General features: G+C 44.3%; 1 protein-coding gene and 1 long non-coding RNA gene across 2 annotated transcripts in view; one reads left to right on the top strand and one right to left on the bottom strand.

The window, feature by feature from the left end:
- The window catches only part of RYR3 (ryanodine receptor 3), a 511070-nt gene that overhangs the window by 454669 nt on the left and 34265 nt on the right, over window positions 1-22136 (top strand). The window contains exons 69-82 of the mRNA XM_032343182.1: window positions 127-214; window positions 317-409; window positions 5153-5167; window positions 7937-8107; window positions 8425-8484; window positions 10157-10288; window positions 10747-10859; window positions 13680-13776; window positions 15419-15525; window positions 15931-15982; window positions 16841-16897; window positions 17845-17944; window positions 18098-18177; window positions 19637-19713. Coding sequence (XP_032199073.1) covers window positions 127-214; window positions 317-409; window positions 5153-5167; window positions 7937-8107; window positions 8425-8484; window positions 10157-10288; window positions 10747-10859; window positions 13680-13776; window positions 15419-15525; window positions 15931-15982; window positions 16841-16897; window positions 17845-17944; window positions 18098-18177; window positions 19637-19713 — 1242 coding nt within the window. The remainder of the gene's footprint in view (window positions 1-126; window positions 215-316; window positions 410-5152; window positions 5168-7936; window positions 8108-8424; window positions 8485-10156; window positions 10289-10746; window positions 10860-13679; window positions 13777-15418; window positions 15526-15930; window positions 15983-16840; window positions 16898-17844; window positions 17945-18097; window positions 18178-19636; window positions 19714-22136) is intronic.
- LOC116590848 lies at window positions 2037-10811 on the bottom strand. Its single transcript, XR_004285760.1, has 3 exons — window positions 10728-10811; window positions 6536-6670; window positions 2037-2219 (listed from the first exon to the last, which is right to left on the bottom strand). It is a non-coding gene; the product is annotated as an uncharacterized LOC116590848 (long non-coding RNA).

Below are 22136 nucleotides of genomic sequence, written 5' to 3'. Positions count from 1 at the left end.
TGCCTTCCTATGGGAATGTAGTTTTATCTGGATAAGTGTGTGTAGCCAATATTGGTATAATTTTTAGTGTAACTGTTTTCCTCATTACTGAATTTCATATGCATATTCATTTGCTTTTCACCTCAGATCTAACTGGCTTAAAAGTCCCAGTGCTGACTCTGACCAGCTCTTCCGCATGGTGGCAGAGGTCTTCATCCTGTGGTGTAAATCTCACGTAAGGAATCTGTGGGCCCCAAACTTAGAGATGGCTGTGAAAGGTACAGACCTCCAAAAACGTTCTTATAATGTTGACTTTTTATCTTCCCCCACAACTTAGAACTTCAAGAGGGAAGAGCAGAATTTTGTGATTCAGAATGAAATTAATAATTTGGCATTTTTAACTGGAGACAGCAAAAGCAAGATGTCGAAAGTAAGTCCATTGAAATCAATTCCAAAGACTTTGATCTTGACCTAAGTTATGTATCTTGGATGTGTGAAGGGATTAGCTCCGTCCTGCATTTAAGTCAAACCACAAGAACCAGCAGTCTCTACTGTTGTTTCTTTTGAGAATGAGCCAGAAGAAACTGCTCTCAAATAAGCGTGGTCATCACATTTTCTGAATAAATAGCTGTTTGTATGTCAAAAAGTTAAAGTTTCAAGACTTGTCTAAGGCATTCGAGAGGTCTCCCAAACCAAAGCAGCTGTTCATTGTTTTTTTTTTGTTTGTTTTTTGTTTTTTTGAGATTTTATAATTTTTTATTTTTTATAAACATATATTTTTATCCCCAGGGGTACAGGTCTGTGAATCACCAGGTTTACACACTTCACAGCACTCACCAAAGCACATACCCTCCCCAATGTCCATAATCTCACCCCCTTCTCCCAAACCCCCTCCCCCCAGCAACCCTCAGTTTGTTTTGTGAGATCAAGAGTCACTTATGGTTTGTCTCCCTCCCAATCCCATCTTGTTTCATTTATTGTTTTTAAATAGAACTTCTTCTGGCGTAGTGAGCTGCCAAGCTACACACGCCTGGAGCCACCTTTCGATTAGCTATGAGGAAACTACCTTGCTTTGACGACTTCGTTAGCACATGTTCTTACAGTAAGCTTGTTTTCCTCCTATCTGGAACATCCAATAGCTGTTTTATTTCAGTTGTACTGACCTCTTAATGCCTTCTGTTTATTTTCCGTGTGGGTTGCTTTCAGAAACCCAAACGTCTGTCCATGCCCTGCAGGAATGTTTAAAAGAGAACATACGGGATATCTGTCTGAGAAAAAGAGTAACTTACAGGGAGGAGCGTAGCAGGAATACAGGAGGGGGCCTGCCCGCCCCCACCCCCACCAGCTCTTCTTCAGTTGGCTCTGCACAGGGAGGCTTTGCTATTTGCATTGTAAAGAATTCTCAGACACACTCTCTCAGGTGCACATACATACATACAAGACTTACTTAAATGTGATGTTTTGTTACCAGCTGTTATGGCTTACTCTCAACTCTGTTCGCTTGAGAAGCGTGCCTCAATGAGGGTAGGCTGTATATGTCAAGTGTAAGTGACATGTAACACCTGAGATGTGCGTCTCTCTTGTTGCTGGTACAAGTGCTGCCTTTGAGGAACATGAAGGTGGAGTGTGCATGGGGACCCCTCAGAAGTGAAAAACAGTTTTGGAAAGATGACAGTCAATGACAGCAAAGCCTTTGAAGCATCTTTCCAAATAACCATTTGGGATGAAGACCCGTGTATAGGAAACCACAGACAAGGGGCTGGTATAACAACCAAAAATGCAAACTTCAGCACCCAAAAATTCACCACGTGGGCCTAGCTCTGGTCAGCTGCCATCACTCTGAACTTTCCAGCTCTTCCTTTAGCTGTGTTGACACTAACACTTCTTCCAGCATCCCAAAACTGACTCTTAGAGTTTAGAATCTGCTATACACTGCCTAATAAGGTTTGACATATAAAATTGTGCACATACAAAGAGAGATCAGAAGTATATATTCACATTCAAAGGAGTCTTTGGTGCAAAGCAATTTACCTTAAGGTGGACCCTTGTGTGCTTTGAATAATTTTTATTTGATTTTCCAAAATTCATTTTGCATTCAACTTCTGGCAAACACATCTGTTCCCCATGTGAGATATATGAAGACAGGATCTTTTAGATTCCTGATCTGTGGACATTTCTCTTAAATTCCCTCTGAAGGGTCTTCTTGCAGTCATCGTTGGCTCTCCTCTCACTCCATCCACCTACGGAAAGTCAGTCAATCCCAGATAGATTTTATGCTACCTTCACCTTGCAGTAGAGCTGCCGTATCCATTGTTACTGTCAGCGGATGGCAGCAAAGCAGTGGAAATGACTCTGATAAGAATTTGGATCCCAGATGAGCAGAAATGGCAAAGACATTTCAATGTCTCAATGCACCAGTGATGAATGGTTACTTAGGGTCCTTAGGTTTACACTTGGAAAGAGATAAGGTGACAGAAGACGACATTTCAAAACTAACCTACTAACAAACTAACTGGAAATTCTGCTCATGCACATTGCTGAATGAGGAAAAGGGTATGTTTGCCTTGTCAGAGGAAGGTCATATTCAGAATGTGGGCATCTTCCCTGTTGGTAAGGTATGTCTATATGGGCAAACACTTTCATTTCCTTCCCATTGACTTTGTATGCCAGTTTTCCTACATGGAAAAGGGTCATTACAGTATAGTAAATGGGAGGATGGGCCCCAGATGTTAAATAACATCTACCATGGTTGAATAACATTACCATTTAGCATGTTACCCCCTCAGGGTAACAGACACTCCTTTTGATCCTGTTGCCTCAGTTGAAACACAAAACGTGTTAGTAAATAGGACTAGAGATGGAAAGGAAGCTAAGTCCCACCCTTGGCTCAGCCATTGACTAAAGGTATGGCGTTGCATTAACTCCGCCAGACCGCAATTTACCAATCTGTAGAATGCGCTTGAGCTTACTACCTGACCCCTCCCAGCTCTAGTGGGATGCTATGTTTAAAAGTCAGTTTCAAATTGCATCACTAAGATAGAGATAAATGCAGAACATTCTTTCCGATGGAGGCCGCTTTACCTTGCCTCCAGTAAACCACAACTCATAGCCATTTCTGGTATTCTTTGGAGACAGAACTACCTATGAGAGAATAGGGAGGAGGTATTCTTACTCTCAGTTGAATCCCCATCACCTTTTCCTCCCTGAAATTAGATGCTTTCTTTACTCCCTAATCTGAATGGTCAGCTGTGCTTGCTTTTATCTCCGCTCTGAACTGAATTCTGGTGTTGTATAAATGAAGTTGGCCTCTGTGCGTATGGCAGCTGTTGCAAAGACCTGTGTTCTGGAATGCTGCATGCTTACACACGCTGCACATGCCATTGCAGGTGGAAAGGAGGCAGAAACAAAATATACGGTGGGCCGCAGTATTTATACTTGATTAACGGAAGATCAGTGCAAAGATGCAGTATTTTCCAGGCAATGAAAGCAGGGTTTTTTGGAGAGCTCATTGTATATTTTCTTTATAGAACACCGGTTTGCAAATATATGTTAAGCAAAATGTAACCAAGCTGAGCCAGTGTTTGTTTTGTTTTGTTTTGAAACTTGTTTTGTTTTCTGGAAAAATGTCAGCAGCTTCCTCGGAGGGGAATGGTAAGTTAGACCATGTTTAGCCCAAAAAATGCCAGTCTTTTGACCAAGATTATGAGTTAAACAGAATTATAAGGCAGGAAGTATTAGAGTGCCTCGTTGAAAGCCTCTCTCTCCCAAGTGTGGTTTCAGTGTATTGAAAAGGGATAGGGAAGACTTTAGAGGCTAACTTTGAGATTTTCCGGGGTGTTCATACTTACGTGTGGGAGTTTGCTTCTTCCACCGATCATCTGCCCTGGTGTTCACTCTTCTCTGCCTCATCCCCTCCACCACTCATCGTCTTCACTTTGTGTTCCTTGTGCACTTGTGCAGCTCCCCTCCTTTCCTATCCTGTCCTCCCTACTTCCCCTTCTCCATCTCTCTCCACATCTCCGTCTCCCTCTCAGCACCCCCCGCCCCCCTTACTCCTCTCTGTCCTTCCCTCCCGCATCCTTCCCTCCTTTGCTTCCTCTTCCTCTGTTACTTTCTCATTCTCAGACTGGCTTCTGGAAGTTCAATGTTCCCCTAATATCTAATGTTGGGTTGACTTGTCTTTACTTCACTTACCCTGGTAGTGGGGATGAGAACTTCACCGGATGTAAGCTTGCCTGTTTTCAGAAGCCTCTCCCTGTGCTGTCTCAGTGCAACACACCGCCCGACCATGTGTCCTCCTCACATTTCCTTTCCCTCAAGAGTCCATGTTTTGTCCTTACATTCACACATAAAATCCTTTGTTTGATCATAAACAACTGGTGATAATGTGTAGGGAAATGGAAGGATTTTGAAGATCTAGGAATTCGTAAATTTCTCTTTGGAAAGTAAAAAAAAATTTCAGGGGGGGAAAAAAAGCACTTCCAGCATTATCAGCATTAGGGAAATGCATTGAGTTAACCAATCTTCGTGGTAAAGAAAAGAACAAAATGGAACCTCTAGCATGAAAGAAGCTGTGACTAAAGATATATTTGAAGGTCATAGCACAGGAAAGGAGGTGCTCCATCCTTTGGGCTGTCAGGGCAATCCTGAATTACCCTGGATATTCCTAAAGCACTTCTCTTTAGCAAACCTCTTTTTTGTGGAAGCACACTCCTTGCCCCTTTGCTCAATTCTTCTTTCTCTTCTCACAACCACAGATCTGCTGGCAGTGATAATGTGGTAGATGGAAAGAAGAAAGCAAATAGGGGTCTTCAGTTATATGACAGAATATTTACAGCCCACCCAAGTGAGAAATGGGAGTGGGGTGGGGGGAGGCTTTAGATCTAAAGGGCTCGTGTATAAGGAAAGCTAGTCTTAGAGATGACCTTGCCTTGTGGGGTATATTGCTTGGCTTGGGTGTAAGTCCTTTTGACCAAATTAACTTCCATCCTAACCTCCCACTCACTCTTCATGCCGTGCTCAACCAGCTTCTAGAAGTGTTGAGTTTCTGTTGTATTGGCTGAGAAATGGGGGCTAAGAAGCTACGACTAACATGTGCTACCTTACGCCTTGGACCCCTGCTTTTACTGACTGACTCTTCTCCTTGTTTCTTTTCTTTTGTCTTCCCACACAGGCCATGCAAGTAAAGGTACAGGTCAAATGCATGACGTGTCTTTTCTGTCCTAGTATTAGAGGTGCCAGGCTCTGGTCACCCTCTGCACTGTGATCACCATGGGGGTGGTACAGAATGGATCTTCCCACCTGGAGGTCCCCCAGGCCTGCTCCAGGGAAGACACCGCCCGTCAAAGAGTGAATGTAGGCCTACCCACCCTTGGAATGGGGAAGCCAGGGAAGCCAGCCAAGCCTCACCCTAACCGAGGTCTCCTTGCTATCTCTGTTCCCTTCCCCAGCTGCCCACTCTGCAGCCAGCACACTGACAGAGATAGGGATGCCGACAGGGTGTGAGAGCCTGCGAGGCTCACTCCTCTGCTGTGCCATGCACGGTCTGAATCCCATGTGCCATCAGTGGGCCCAGTTCTTTCACACCAACCATCTCCGCCTCTTGTGCGAGGCTCCTGCAATTCAGTTTTTTAAGGACTAACCTTCAAGACTGGAAATCAGATAACCACATGTTTTTACACAAAATGTGCATATGGTGGGAAAAAACCCTAGGACAGTTTTCCAGTGGCCCGTACAGATTATAACTTGGAAATCTATCTCTCTATTCATTGATGTGTGTCTGCTGCCACTGTCACAAGCTCCCTGCCCTAAGCTCTGTGGCAGAGAAAGGGAGATGAGCAGGAAACAGGTCATTTGCAGTTCTTAGAAAGGGAAATGAAGCCATGCCCAGGTAGGCTTGGGTCTGGGTTTTGACTCAGATGCTTACATGCTGCGTGACCTTGGAAAAATCATTTACCTTCCCTGAGCATAATGATCTCACTTATGCAACTGCCTTATTTGTGGGATCATCATTATTGGGAGGATTAGAAATGTTTTGTTTTAGTAGGAGGCACGTTGGAGTCACAGTACACATGCAGTGTTCATAATAAGAACAACTTGAGATTGGCCCAACAGAATAGAATGAGTGAGAAATTATTTGAATTGTGTATCAAATCTACATAGTTACATTTTGCATATTTACTTGATTGTGTAGGGCATGTTACTATTCACCTTTTACATTTATATAGAGAGAACACCTCATAGTTTATATACACAAAATCGGGTTCTATCCTTTATGGATGATTTTCAAGGGTAATGGAGACTGCAAATGAGTTTTGCCTTAGGCGCAACCTTTAGAACTCTATGCCTGATGGTAGAACACCTAAAGAACCCAGCTTGCACTCAGAAAATGAGAGAACTCTTTGCAGCATTTGTGTGAACCAGCTTTCACTTTCTGCTGTGTTCTAGAACACAAGAAGCTGCCTTCTGTTAGCTTCATTTCTTACCACTCCCCACCCCCCCGCCCCCACCTGCCATACTTCTCCCCACCCCTTCTCCCTGCTGTCCCTGGCCTGACCTGCTGTTTTAGAGCACCGGGCACAAGGGCCCCACAACCAGGAGAATTGTCTGGCGGCATCTGTCCAGCCTGGATTTTGCTGGCCAGGAGCTTCGCTGTGGTTGCTGTGATGTAACCTCCTGAAGTCACCGCAAGCTGGGTGAAAGAAATCGCATCCATTTTAAGAGTGTCCATCAATAATTATGAACCTGTTTCACACTTTAAAGTAACTTAAAGCCATCAGTCCCAAGGCAGTGTTAATTCTTACCCTCCTCTTCTCTTAGAAACCAGTGCCTCCTAAGATGAATGCTGCTCTAGCTCAGGGTCCCGGGTCTTATGTATGGGTTCAAGGAGAGGCGTCTGGCCTCCCCACTGCTCCCAGAGCCTTGGGTCTCTGTATTGGCTGAAGCAGCAGCACTGCCCACTCCTCCCACAGACATTCCAGGGCCACCTCACAGAGGAAAGCCTCAGTGAGCGCCATTTCTCTTTCTGTCACAGCCCCTGACTTCATCCTCTGCTGCTAGCTATCCAGCACACCCACACTTCCAGCAAGTGTCCCCAAGGGAGGCACAGCCCTGCAAGTGAAGTACCTAGTGGGCAGGATGCGCTTTCAGAGGCCGCCTCACAAAAACGCGTTCACAGCAGGGCTGTCTCCTGCAGCCTGCCTGCATGGCCGGCTGTGGTGAGGGGGTTGGGGGAACGACTCTGAGGGCTCGCAGATGGGTGGCTCAGCCCCATGCCTCAAACTCTCTCAGAAACCTTCTGCTCCACGGGGTGGGCCTGGTTGGGTAGTCTCTCCCTGTGAGGGGTGAGGTGGTATAAACCGAAGAAGGGTGAACTCTCGCAGACTTGGGGAGTTCTGCTTTCCTCAGGGTTCCTCCCAACTCTCCCCAGCCACATCCCAAAGCAGCCCTACTCTGGCACTTGCCCTTCCCTGTGAAAATTTTCACTGCCTCGAGATGGAGGTTGAGTGGGATGCGGTGCTCCAAAACACTAGCTTCAGCCCTGGCCGCAGGGCAGTTCTATGGGAGATGCTCTCCCATGTATTTCCTGACACCCCAGCATCAGGCTTCTCCGTTCTTTTCTGGGGCCATATTATCAGTTATCGAATCATTCCTTTTGAAAAACTCCAGTTTATCTGTTCATTCAGCCAGAGGACAAGTGAGGCAAGAGTGTAGGCGTCCGCGGTGTGTGTCTGCCCACGTGGTTCTGTGAGCATACACACAAGGAGAGGACTCAGGAGCCGGGCGGGACTCTCGACAGCCCCTGGGATGGCTTCAGCACACTCCTTTCATTGCTCTCTGAAGCGTAGGAAGGCCCACCTGTACAGACAGGGCCACAAGGAGGCAGGCTGCCTCTAAGGTGAGGCCGTTCCTTTCAGAATCACTGAGCCCCTCTGTTTATTCCAACCTCGTTTCCTAGTCTGGAGGACAGGACCAGGAACGGAAGAAGACAAAGCGGAGGGGAGACTTGTATTCCATCCAGACCTCTCTCATCGTGGCCGCACTCAAGAAAATGCTGCCCATTGGTTTGAATATGTGCACGCCAGGCGATCAGGAGCTCATCTCCCTGGCCAAATCTCGGTACAGCTATGTAAGTCATGCTTCCACTCTGGCTGAGCAGTAATATAGGGGGTGGGGGTGGTTGCTTGGGGTCTGAAGGGTTCATTCTTCCCTGGGATCGGGGGTAGTGGGGGCTGATGAGTAGAAACCTAGGTGCCCACCGACAAAACAGCCCCATCTGTACAGCTGGTTGGAGAGCTCTTTAGACAAGTCTGTCATTTTTCTTCTTTTGTTCTTGTAATAAAGATCCCAGCAGAACCGTTCCACTTGCTGTCCATCCCTCCCTGCGCCCTACTTTACATCTCCCTAGTGACCTTGAGGAATAAAATTTAACATCTCTTTCCACAGAGGGACACAGATGAAGAGGTGAAGGAACATCTGCGGAATAACTTGCACCTGCAGGAGAAGGTGATGTATCAGGAAGAGAGAATGCATGCAGGCTTCCCTGTGGCTGTGGGGTGCCATCCCTCCATTTAATTCACTAATGCTCTCTTTAGTGTGTTCTAAAAACAGTCTCCGAGCACTGGTGTTTAACTGGTAGGACTAGCTCTCTGCCTTCAATTTTCACTTTTGTTTGGGTGTGTGGGGAAGAGTTTTTGCCCTTAATTTTTGTTCTTTCCTTTGCTGTTACAAAGAGGATGCAAAGTAGCATTTAATGAAGTGTGCCTTCCCACCTACCAGTGTGAACATCCAGCCAGAGGAGGGGGTTAGATTAGGTCTCAAATTTACTGACTCTGAGCCTTGTTAAACAGTGAAATGGACTCTGGGGGGGCCGGGGGGGAGGACTTCAGCACATCCTGATCTAGAGATTTGGAAACAAAGTAACTCTGTTAGAGTTGGTATAAACCAAAATAAAGAAAAAACAAACTTTGATTTTAAAGGCTATTTGAGATTTTTTTCCCAGGCCTGTGAATCTGAACGACTCTTTTCTCAGATACGTTATGCGTTAAGATAGAAGATTAAGCTGACACAAACAGCCACTTCTTTCCATCCCAGACATATGGGGATAATGGGGGAAATATACCACCAAAAAAAAAAAAAAAAAGTCAGTCAAAAGAAATCCCAGTGCCAGAATAAAGAAGACACTTTAAATCACAGGAATGAAGAGAAGTTGATGCAGCTGGGAAAACTCACAGAGCTTTCTGAGCCAGATATGTATGTCAGAGGCTGGGGTTTTTAATAACCTTAAAGGAAGAAAAGTGTAGGACCCAATTACCCATGCTGTGCACAGATGCAGAGCCAGAAACTTAAATAAAATTAGCCTTAAACCAGTTAAACCTATAAATCTCCTGCAAAGACAACCATAAACCCACTTGGAGACTCTCCACCTCTTAGAATATGGTCTGACATGCCAATAAATAAAACTCCTTCTGAAGCCAAAGTCATGCTTAAGGGGAAAAAAAGGCATGAAAGAAAATCCACCACCATTAGAGAGGCAGAAAATGCAACAAAGGGAAGAATGGGAGCCTAAGGAACTGCAGAAAGCAATTTAAACATAAGTGTGGTTGAAATACTTAAAGAGCTACACATAGCGGTAATATCCATAAAGCAAGACTTGGACATTTATTTTTAAGATTTTGTTTTTTTAAATAATCTCTATACCCAGCGTGGGACTCAGACTCACAACCCCAAGATGGAGAGTTGCATGTTCCACCAACTGAGCCAGCCAGGTGCGCCTGAACTTTTTTTTTTTTTTTTTTTTTTTAAGGAGAATGGATATGGGATTGAAAAAGCCACATAGTGATTACAAAAATTGAAAGTACTCACCAAAATTAAAAATCCAATTTACAGGTTAAAAAAGCAGGCTAGGAACAGCTGAAAAGAGAATTTATGAATTGGAAGATTGCTTTCAGGAAATTAGAAGTTAGTAAAGAGAGAAAGGTTTGGAAATATGGCATGAGTTAAGAGATACAGACTAGAATGAGAGGTTCCTATATAGATGTACAATGTGTCAGTGAAGATAATAGAGAAAACGAGAAAGAAGCAATAATACAAGAATCTCAATTCCTCTGGCACCTTGTGAGGAGTAAAGGCTTTTTCAATACAAGATTGCTGACCTGGTGTGTGCTTTAATTTTCAGTCTGATGACCCAGCAGTAAAGTGGCAACTGAACCTCTACAAAGATGTTCTAAAGAGTGAAGAACCTTTCAATGCAGAAAAGACCATAGAGCGTGTACAGAGAATTTCAGCAGCGGTGTTCCACCTGGAGCAGGTAAGAAGCACCTACCCTGAGGACTGAGGTAGCAAAATCACCCTGGTTTTTGAATATTAAAGCTCCTTTCCACACTCTGCTTTTAGGTAGATTGTTCTCATAAGACCCAAAACTAGGAACAAGAAACATCCCATCTTGTGCCCCATGATAGCAGACTCCTCAAATCTTTCCCTTCCAAGAGTTTTTACAAATTTTCACCATTAGATCAAATGACTCATTCAAATCCTCTACCCAGTTGTAAAGCTGCTCTTAGACAGTAAACCTCCAAAAGCAGATATTTGGGAGAAGGAAGAAAATGTCGGATCTCTACAAACCCCGTAGTTCAGTGCTGTGTACCTTTTGCTGACTATGGTTGAGAAATAAGAATTCTTCCAGGATTGAGAAATCTGGGTTGCAGGCGACTACCTTCTGCCACAAAGTTAGCCTAGTGCACACCTACCCCCGTGTTTTCTTCTCAGGTGGAACAGCCTTTGAGGTCCAAGAAGGCGGTCTGGCACAAACTGTTGTCAAAGCAGCGGAAACGGGCAGTGGTGGCCTGTTTCAGGATGGCCCCTCTCTACAACCTGCCCAGGCAAGTATTCTTTCCCTTTCTTCTGGCATGGGAGCCAGCAATGGGTATTAAGGTATCCTCCCATGTACTGTCTTCTGGCACTGATATTCATGATCCAAGGGGTGGAAATTGGAGTCCTCCATCCATGATGCCATTACAGTCTACGTATAGTGTAACAGCCTACTAAGGAAATCCAGGTAAGCAGAAGAGCTGAAAACAGATGTGATTCCCTAGTGTCCTGTGCCTGTCTTAGCCCCCCATTTTACACCTTAAAGTCAGCCAGGTGAGCATACAGAAGCTCTTAGTTTTCTTGAGGTGGGGTACTTTGTGAGGCAATAAAGGAACTGTAGAAAAAGAACTCTTTCCAAAATGCTTTACCCCAAATTCCATCAACAGATCAAACCATATTTCTATGCTGAGGTACTTGGATGGTCCCCCAGTTACTTTGTTTCCTCAGCAGGTACAGAAATGTGACTTGAGAATCTTTGAGCACAGTGTATTTACCTTCGAGATGAAGAAAGGGAACTGGCTAAAGATGTCCCAAGAGGTCAATCCTGGACATGTTGCCTTATCTGCATGGTTAATCTATACTCTGAAGTCAGAAATATGCAAAGGCTTTTCTGAAATGTGCTGTATCAATGCATTGCAGAGTATCCATGCAGACTGGGCAAACACTGACCACTAACACTTGATTCATTATCACTGGTGATGTGGCAACACTCCCATCCTCAGACTGATGGCAGAGTCCACAAGGTCCAGCCTGGGATCAGTAAGCAAAGCTGCAAAATGAGTATCAACCTCTGCTTCTTCAACTTGCAAATCAGTATGAACCATCCTTAACCAGTTAGGAAAAATAAACTGACTCAGAAAGGTATTTTCTGAATCCCACATAAATAAAAGTTTCCTTGGAATATTCAATAAAAGTCTCTTCCTGTGCTGGACACTTGCTTTCATCAGGTCATACTTCCTGGCCATCAGTTGTCCAGGGTACCCTGTCATCCTGTCCTGAGCCAGATGACCAACTAAGCTTTCCTGTTAGGGTTTTTGAAGATAGTGAAGAACCATAACCTCTGAGACACACAGCTGCTCCTACAGGTCTCCTGACAATACAGATTGGTATCTTTGGAGGAGGATGAGGGGCCACAAAATCAAATGGAACTCAAGAATAAAAAGCAGGAAAAAAAAAATCAGACAAATAGTAATGGCTATGAAGACCACTGATATCCAGGCAACAAGGAGAAATTCAAATAGCTCAGTAGAGAAAGAAAAAATGGACAGGACTTTTGTCTCTTTCCTAAAAGGGGTGAAGCATCAAAAGGCATTCACTTTCCTCCCTGGCAGAGGTTCAGGCCCCGGATGGTAATGGGACCTCAGGAAGGGCTTAGCCCTAAGCACGTCTCCAGGGCCAGCAAGGCAAAATGACATCTCACAAAACAAGCATTGTTTTCTAAATCCACTGAATATGTTAGTACCATTCTCTCATACATCAGTTGCTCCTTCAGCAGTTCTGCCTTTGTATGGGCAAGGGTACATCGAGGGATTTACTAGGTCTTTGACGAAACGTGGCCAGCCCCACCACTAACCCATGCCTGGATTTCTCCCAAGCATGGAGGAGCTTGGGCAGATTTTTCTAACAACCATAATAAAAACTAAGACTGATGATGAAGATCACTCCCTTCTCCATCTTGTCATGATCTAAACTGCATGGAGTCCTCCATATTAAAGGGCTAAAGGGATTTATTTTATTATGTGCAAACTGTTTCTCTGATGTTAGTTTTTAAAAGACAACCTGTGTGCTTTTCTCCAGACACAAAATTAACAATTTCTTCCTGAGCACCTTTCAACGGGTTTGGCTGGAAAAGGTTAATGAAAAAACTCAGTATGACAGGCTTATACCCATTTTAATGGTAATGTAACCTGTGGAGAGACCTGCTCATTTTCTGCACATTCCTCCTTTCTTGATCATGATTTAACACTATCATAAAAACCCAAATTTGTACAATTTTTTAAAAAGAGCTCTGATTGGTCAGAATTTGAAGAAAGATGGCAAGGTTGTGTTCTGCCAGAAAACATGGCCAGGGCTTGGACGACTTTGGTGTTGACCTGCATCTTACTTTTCTTTCCTTCCCTCCTCCCCAGTATCCTCACATTTGGTAATCAGCTAACTGCTGTTCAGTGCAACACTCCCAGGAGTTAGTCCTGGCTTATAGAGGGTGAGTGGCTCTTGCTGGTTCTTCAGTGTTCCCAGGTATGGGGGCCACCCCCCGGAATCCATGAGGCACACCGAAGTTAGGATGTCAGTGCAGCTCACCTAAGTCTTGCCTTCCTAAGTAAAAGCTGGAGAGCCTTGGAGGTGTAGTTCCTTGGAGACCCTATAAAGGACTCAAGCTTTGTTCCTTTCAGTAGATCTGAGACCAAACCACTCACCATCAGCATGACTTAGATGTGATTACCTGGGCAGGTTATCTGCCAAAAGCGATAACCACCTTGCCATATTAAGCAAATCCTTCAGGACCATTTCTTGGCCCAATGAATTCTTTCTCTTTAGAGTACAAATGTGATAAAGACCCATTGTGGCTAGGGTAGGATTATAGTTACCACCTGGTCTCCCACTAACCATTGTTAATTCATTCAGAAGGTGTTCTAGACATTCGCGAACTGCCAAGGTAGAGGTTTCTGGTTTCTTCAAAACAAATGCTTCTGGTGTACCGCTGGCTACCCTGACCAATCAGAGGAAAGAATTGTACAAAAGTCTGTCCTGCTTACTAACTGTTAACACCCAGACTAAAACAAGGTGTCCCATGGATCCCTCTTGACCTCACTCTCAACCCTTCTGCTCAGGCACCGCTCCATTAACCTCTTCCTCCATGGCTATCAGAGATTTTGGATAGAAACAGAGGAGTATTCCTTTGAAGAGAAACTAGTACAGGATTTGGCTGTAAGTACTGACCCAGCTGGAAGCAGTATGGGTGTGAATGGATCTGACCTCTGTATTTGCGTGTGTGTTCTAACAGTTAAACATTCACAAAGAATCGGGCATATCAATTTGAAAAGAACTAACTGTATAAACACTCAGAGAAGACCCTGCTAATGGTCATAAGAGCCAGAGGATGAATTTTGCTTGGAGGTGCTAGTACTGTTACCATCCTCATCATCATTATTAACAACTAATATTTCTTGGGATGCACAGCCATGCGATGGGAAGTTCATGCTAACTAAGTTAAGTTTTGAGCACCATCAGTTGCAGGAGGCCACTCCGCCCTAACCCAGGCTCTGCATTTCCGGTCAGCGGCTCTGCTTTAGGGAAGGCACATCTGAAGCCCCTTCCTGCATCTTATGTTTCTCTATGCGAGCCCTACAGAAAATGTGTCGTGCCCTGTCGCTAACAGACTTCATGCCCCCAAAATGACTTAAAGCAACATGCAAGGGGACAAAACTTATTGCAGAAGCACCACAAAACCTCGTCATGGTACAGACAGAAAATAAACTTTTCTCTCCTTTGGCCAACCCATGGTTCTTTTTTTTAAATCCTCCTTATTTCTCCCATTTATTTTTTCTCTTATCCCTTACTCTTTCTGTTAATCTCACTCCGTGTGTCTCATACTCGGTCTTTCTTCTGTTTCTTTCTCCTTCCCTAACACCCTCTCTTTCTTTTCCTTCTCCCTCTTTTTTTTTTTTTTTTTTTTTTGCATTTAATCCTTTCTCTCCCATTTTTCTCCCATTTGTCTTCATGCCCTTTGTCCTTTTCCTATAGTCCCATCAGTGAGAATGATAGTTCCTCGGTTTTCCCAGTTCCTTGATGAGTGTGAGGTTGACAACGAGCATCACTTTGGCCCTCCACTTCTCAGTCATTCACGCAGCCTGTGTAGTTCTCACCAGTTTACTGAATGTGGTACACCCTGCAGGCTGTGCTGTTGCTAGAAACTCACTTTTACCCTTGCGTCAGATGCGATTTCCTTTTCTGTAAAAGGAGGTTGAGAAAAGACTTAATGAGGGGAGTAACTGCGAGGCATGCAGCTCCATGCTGGGATATCTCTGAAGCAATAAGATTTTTAGAATCAGCAGTGAAGTTAGGAAAGAAATGGTGAACTGGCTTGAGTCTAGGATAGTATCAGACCCCAAATGGCCTCAGTGCTTAATAACCCTTGTCCCACCCTATTTCCAGCCCAGCTCTCCAAGAGAAATTTCAGATGTTGACTGAGAGGTCCAGCCTCTCAGGGGACTCTCCAGAGCTTCCCTCCTGAATTCGGGTGCCCAGGGCTTGCATGAGAGTTCTGCTGACAGAGGGCTCCTCCCCTGTGGTCAGGCTTTTGCTTTTCCTTTCATCTCGTTTGAACCTAAAATTGCTGTTTCTTTGATTGGCTGAAATATATATTATACATATATATACATATTTATGTCCCAAACCTTGCATCCTTGGGGCCTCTTGTCCTGAAATAAACATATGACATAGTGGTTTCTCTTCGTGCTTTTATCGGACGCACTCTGTGCTTTGCGCTTTGCCGTCTCTTCGTTCGCATGCATTTATGTGGCGCATGCTGAGATCCATGCCTAAAACCTGTCTGTATTGGTTTGTGTAGAAATCCCCCAAGGTGGAAGAGGAGGAGGAGGAGGAGATGGAAAAGCAACCAGACCCACTTCATCAGATCATTCTCCATTTTAGCCGCAATGCTCTCACGGAGAGGAGGTCAGCACCACCAGAACTCCCTGCTTCTCCCAGGCACGGTGCTGCCAGCCCCACACCTTCGTCTCACAGCGGGCAGTGCCCAGAAAGGGGAGAACAGATTTGAGGGGCCCTCCTTGCTGCCCTATTGGCCATCAAGAAACATCTAGGCAAACTTATGAGCCACAGCCCTCTCGTCGTAATGCCAGATGTGGAGGCTGAAGATTAGCATGAAACGGTAGCCTTCCAACCTGAATTCCATCAGCCAGTGCTTTTTCACATTTTCAGAGTAGTTTCTAAGAATCTGGGTGAGAGGAGGGTTTTTCTGATTAATTCACTGGTATCTATAACGTAAGATCTCTGTGGCTCTTAGTCTTTTCTGCTGGGTCCAAAATGTAGCCTGCTAAATATTTCCTCCATTCTTTCCAGCAAACTGGAAGATGATCCTTTGTACACGTCCTATTCCAGCATGATGGCCAAGGTACACCTGCGTTTCTGCCCCTTGTCTCAGCCTTTCTGTCTTCCCTTTTACATCTGTGGACACAGGGAAACTGTCATTTTGAACAGCGGGGTGTAGGACTCGGTCATGACCTGGGTTCCAGGCACTGCACAGTTCATGTACTACAGGGGTGACATTAGTAAACTATTCCACTGTCCTCATAAGGAAACTCTGAAGCTTTGCAGAAATGGTGGATGCCAGCATGTTGTACACATGGCGGCTCCAGGCCCGCTATGGGGAGTTCAGGCATACAGACTATTCTTACCTTTCCAGTCAACGTTGAGCACACACCCAAAAGTTCCAACATACCTGTAGGTGAAGGAAGTTCAGTACATTTGGAAATAGGCTTTAAAACCTGGAATGAGATCCTAGTGCTCTGGCAAAGGCGAGTGACATTATTCCTATGTCATGGAGGGGGATAGCGGCCACCGGGATGCTGAGTAGTAAGAGAACTGCTCCTTCTCAAACAGGAAACCCCCCCGTGTGACAGAAAGAGGGATTTGTGGACTTGACTTCTTGCCAAGCCTCTGGCTTTTGTGTAGAAAGGGCATTCCTGGCTTCATGTACATGTATTCTGTGGTTAAACTGGATGGGTCGCCATTGACTGTATGAGCTCAGGGTTCCCACTTCTCCTTTTGGAACCCCTTGGTAACTACAAAAAAGACATTTTGAGTAGAATGTTGCCCCACAGTGGTCAAAATGTTCTTGGTTTTCACAAGTGCTGAGATCCTGAGGTGCCTATGAATTACATCTCATCCCATGCCCTTGCTCTGTAGAACAGTCTCGTCTGTTAGACTCACTTTCATTTGTCTCCTCCTTTCTCTGCTCCATGGAATCCAGAGTTGTCAGAGTGGGGAGGACGAAGAAGAGGAGGAAGACAAGGAGAAAACATTCGAAGTAAGTTTTTATGAAGATTGAAGACAGGGCCATCCGCCAAAGCCAAAGCCAACTGGCAGGCCCTCAGAGATGGGTGCTGACCTGAACCATGTGCCTTACCCACCGCATGTATCTGGTGGCAAAAACAAGAGTCCGTGCGCACAAGGCACACCCATTAGCCACAGTTCTCTTGTCAGTCTTCTGGCCTAATGAAAGGTCATAGGCAGCCAGTCTGCCAGCAAACCCCCCGCACAGGTTGGGTCTTCTGGGAAATTTTGCACTCCTCCCCAAATATGGTAGTAACAGGGGACAGAGAAGGACAAATTCAAAGATCCAAAAAATGTAAACTCAAAGCAACAGAAACACTCAGATGGTTTTGCATCCTTATTCTGTAAATGTCATTAGTCGCAATTTTGATTTTGAGGCAGTGTGGGACATGGAATTTCCCAAGATAAAACCATATTAATTTACTGAAACTCTCTTCATAGACAAAGTGTATAACAGTAAGATCAAATTAATAAAGTTACAGTTCTGGAAGGCCTTGGCATTGTAGTGTTCCATATCTAGAAGAGTCTCTGTTAACGGCGATCTGAGTCTTCTAGATAAATGGGTGTTTTCTACATTCGGGCAGATAGGCTTCAGCTGAGCCCTCAGCAGCCTTCCCTGTGTGATGAAACATGGAAAACAAACCCATTTTAATCTGGGGTCACTTCCTAGAATGAGAGTATTACAGGAGAATGGGCTATGTTTCCTACCAGTGCGAAAAGTAGGAAAGTCATCATCAAACTATGAGTGGTTTGTGGATGGACAGTTTTGGAAAGCTGACATAGTGTCTGGAAATCAAATTCAGAAGATTTCCTTATCCAAAATTATGTGTGCAAGTACAGATTCTCTTGGTTTACGTTTGCATGGCAAATGGCCTAAGGATAAACAAATTTTTCCCTGCTTTGTTTATTTTTTTTTTCCAGGAGAAAGAGATGGAAAAGCAGAAAACCCTCTACCAGCAAGCACGGCTGCATGAGCGGGGAGCTGCAGAGATGGTCCTTCAGATGATAAGTGCCAGCAAAGGTGATTCCTTGACTTTGTGGCTAGGCCCCCATCGCTCCCACAGAGACAGCATGCTGTGAGATGAAATCATTATTAAAGAGCCCTGATAAAGCCCTGTAGATGCGATTTACCCTCCGTTTTTTTGGTGATTCAATCGAATCTTCACCATGGCAGGTGAGATGAGCCCCATGGTGGTTGAGACTCTGAAGCTGGGCATCGCCATTCTGAATGGGGGCAACGCCGGCGTGCAGCAGGTACGGGGGGCTCCCACTGGGTCATGTAGACTTCTTGGGGTATACCCGCTGTACAACTGTCATGCTCTGGGGAAGAGTATTGGCTCTGCTGAGCAGGGGGACCCCCCAGAAGCACCCCTGCTGGAGTTTGTCCTTAGTGGCCAATTACATCAGAGTTGCCGGGAACACAGGAAAAGACAGACCAGGGAGTTTATAGACAAATGTGTACTCAACAGAGAGGGTTTAGCTGGGGTTCTAAGCAAAAAACATCCAGGTTTTTTTCATCATTGGATGATTTTTTGCATAGAGAGGCTCTAGAGGACATTTACTAAGCCTTAGAGGTTTGTACTTTAACCGATTATGTTAGCTGTCATACCGTGAGCAAGGAGCCCAACCAGTTAAGTGGAGTTCATAGCCCCAGACACCTGTTTGCTGTTCATTGGTTCATTTGTTCATTCATTCCTTCACCACATTGGGATTGCTGACTCTGCACTGAGGGCAGGCTCTGTTCTGGGATGGAGGGCGTAGTACTTAATAATGCAGCAAAACGGCCCTGCCTGCAGGCATTCACTGAGGCAACACGCGGAAGCCTAGTGTGGAGCTCCAGGCACAGGGAATCCAGGCAGCAGTGTCTGAGTTAAAGCTGGCTGCGGGAGCCAGGAATATTCTGGTGTCCCCAGGGCACTGCAGGCTCCGGCTGAAAGCCTCTGTATGCACAGGAAACTGACATTTGAAAGACTCGTGGTATTTGTGAGGGTTATAGCACAGGGCTCGTGAGAACCTCCAAATTCATAGCTACCACTATTACATATACTCTGCCTCAGCCTTTAATGCATCCCAAACAAATTTGTCATGAAAGAACTACCATTTTCTGAAACACCCTTCACCTTCTGTTCTCTTCCATCACCACCCCATCAGTTGATTTTCTTGCAGGACATTTTTTTTTTTAATATTTTTATGATGTCAGACATCATAAGTTCCTGCATTCCCAGTAACAGAGAACAGAGAAAACAAAGTCTGATTGTAAGATACTGAGCTCTCAACTAGGCTTTTTCCTGGCTAAGCTCCTTTGCTCCAATGCATCAGACTCAGCTCATGAGTTTTTCAGATGATACTCCAGGAACGTTTTACTAGATCACAGTCTTGGTGCTTATTCCCAAGTGGGAGAGGCTTCAAAGAGTAAATCTATGAATGTCAATGATCTACTGTACTGACCTGAGCAGAAGTACCGGTGGACCTTTACAAAATAAAATGTCGTCCTGAAGAGATTCTGGTTCCATAGGAAGAGGGTGGGTGGGGCTCAGGCACATGGAAGGTGGAAAGCCACTGGTGGTTCTAATGCTTACCCAGCTTTACAGACCACCACCTGGACATGACGTCATGTGACTGGGACTTGACATTTCTCCATTCTAGTTGGGAGGGTCAGTACTCGTGGTGTAATTTACATCACTTTTCCTTTTGAAATATGTCTCCCTTGTAGAAAATGCTAGATTACCTAAAGGAGAAAAAGGATGCTGGATTCTTTCAAAGCCTTTCTGGTCTTATGCAGTCTTGCAGGTAAATATGGGAAAACCACCTATAGCATTTTTTTCTGTTCAGAAGGAAGAGGAATGGGGTAGGAGTGGGACCACAAAATAAACTAGCTTATCATGGAATTGTTGAGGAAGGACTTAGCCTGCTTTAGAAAGCTAAGAAGGTCAGTATTGTTCCTCCAGCTTCAGGCTTCTATTCAAAGAGCATACAGAAGGGGAAATGTAATCTCCATTAGACAGACACACAAACACACACACAAACACACACCTAGTTTGGTTTTTTGATCGATCACCTTTACCTCCTTTTCTTTGGTATGTCATTTTCCTCAGATCTGAGTGTTTCTCCTAACACATATGCTCATAAAAGCCAAACCAGGAAAGAATGGAAAAGCGGAGAAATGCCTCAGTATTACTCAAGGCTATGTTTTCGTTAGGCCCATTAGGCCCTCTGTTCATCTTCATCCTTAACAGTTCTTTGAGCCTGATTAAGTATTTGGTGGGTACATATTTTGACACAGGCATTTCAGCAGAGGTCCATCCTAACATGGGAACATTTTGCCATAGCCTAGAAAACAAAGCATTGAACTTCTACTTTTATTACCACATATGTAACCTCCTCTCATGGCTGACCCCTGACGGATGAATGATGCAGAGCCAAAAGTTGTTTAAGGTTATCATGCCTACTCATTTTGGAAACAAGCTAGCAGTCTTTCTAAGCATCAGCTTACTCTCTAAGATTCATATGTATTTTGAATAGTCTGTAACTCGTTCTAAAAGAAATCAGAGTTATAATTATCTAGCTAATTTGCCTCTAATTAATATTCTTAAAAATAGAGTTATTACGTTTTCCACTTAAAAAATTGCAAGATGGACATACTTCCCTTTGGTGGACTTCATAATTTTGCTAACCTTGTTTGATGGAATAAATATTTTATGTACCCTGGGGTGAGAGGGAACATATTTGAGCTGCAGTACAGTCCCTTTTTCTGAGCTCCATTTTGTTCCCCGCGCCAACAACCAACTCGTTTATTACCTCTCTCAAGAAAAGAAAATGTAATATTGCCAGGCCTGACTTCACTGAAGGTGAGATAGTACATGTGGACTCAGAATGACAAAACTCAAGGCAATTCAGTTCCATGTTGCCCACAAAATTCTCAATTAAATTTCTAAGTGTTCTCTTAGTAGTATCTAATACTTCATATTATTAAACTCATTCGTAATCATGGCTTAGAGGGACAGGTGACATGCCCTTAGAGGCCAAGTGAGTACTAACAGAAGTTTTAAGATATTTCATGATTTTTGTTAATTATAAAAATAATACATATTGGTAAAATACCAAAACATTAGAGAAATTAAAACATTTGAAATGGGTGTTTTGGAATGGAGTAAGGATCAGAAATATCTGTTCCCCCAGATACTCTCCTGAATCAGAACTGCTCCTCTTCGTCCAAAGGTCCTACTTCCCTGCTCTCTTCCCTTAACAACAAAGCTAAAATAGAAAGATGGTTTTGTGTTATTGAGAAGAACTTTTCTACACCAGAATCTGGGAAAAACCAACTATATGGCAATAGGAATTTTCACTGTTTTCTCTTTAAAATTCATCTAACTTGCAGAAGATATGTGGCTCCCTAAAAGGGGTAAAGAAATGCTGTGGGTTTTTTTCCCTGACATCTTTCCAATCCAGTGGTCATTTCCTTTGCCTGGTGGTACCGGGAAGGCAAAGTTTTACAGAATCTTCATGGATTCAGCCATAAGCTGCCTTAGCAGCTATATTTTTGTGCGACATAACCCATGTTAGGGTCTATTAAAGCCTTTCAGATTGGGGAAGGAGAATCTGTTAGAGAAACAGAATGAGCCCCAGATGGAAATAATATGGTTACACGTTGTCCTCCTTATCAAACTCTGTGGTTGTACTAGGTAGGATTTGGGGGTGGCTGTGATTGGGAAGTTCACAGAAAGTGGAGACCAAAAAAAAAAAAAAGGCTAGCTTGTTACAGGTTCAGGGACACCACTACCTCCAGAAAGCTTAACCTCTGCTACTGTTGGCTTTTGAATGACACAAGAATTCTAAAAGGGTGTGTGGCCCTTTGAACTCTGAACTCCGAAGCACTGTCCGTGAGCATTCCTCCCAAGCCCTAAAACCACAGTTCTTATGATTCAGGGAGAAAATAGGTAAATGTGGGAGGGGGGCATTAATTTGTGCAGTTTAAAGTAGACTTTCTTTAGGGAAATCGCAGAAACAGATTATTCCTTCTTTATTTGGGAAACCTTTCTAAATCTTCATGCATAAGAAAGAACTCAATCTGGACAAACAAGGACAGTCATTGTAAGTTCTTCTGACCCCTCTCAGTGCATGCCTGAGAGCTTATAGACATCCTTGGGAAACACTCTTGACGCAAACCCAGGGAACTGCTAGGCTTTGAGCCACACGGCACTGTGTTAGACCAT

Source organism: Mustela erminea, chromosome 5 (genome assembly GCF_009829155.1).
Source record: "Mustela erminea isolate mMusErm1 chromosome 5, mMusErm1.Pri, whole genome shotgun sequence".
NCBI lineage: Eukaryota > Metazoa > Chordata > Mammalia > Carnivora > Mustelidae > Mustela > Mustela erminea.
The sequence above is the reverse complement of the archived record's forward strand: the minus strand, read 5'-3'. Positions and strand labels throughout refer to the sequence as shown.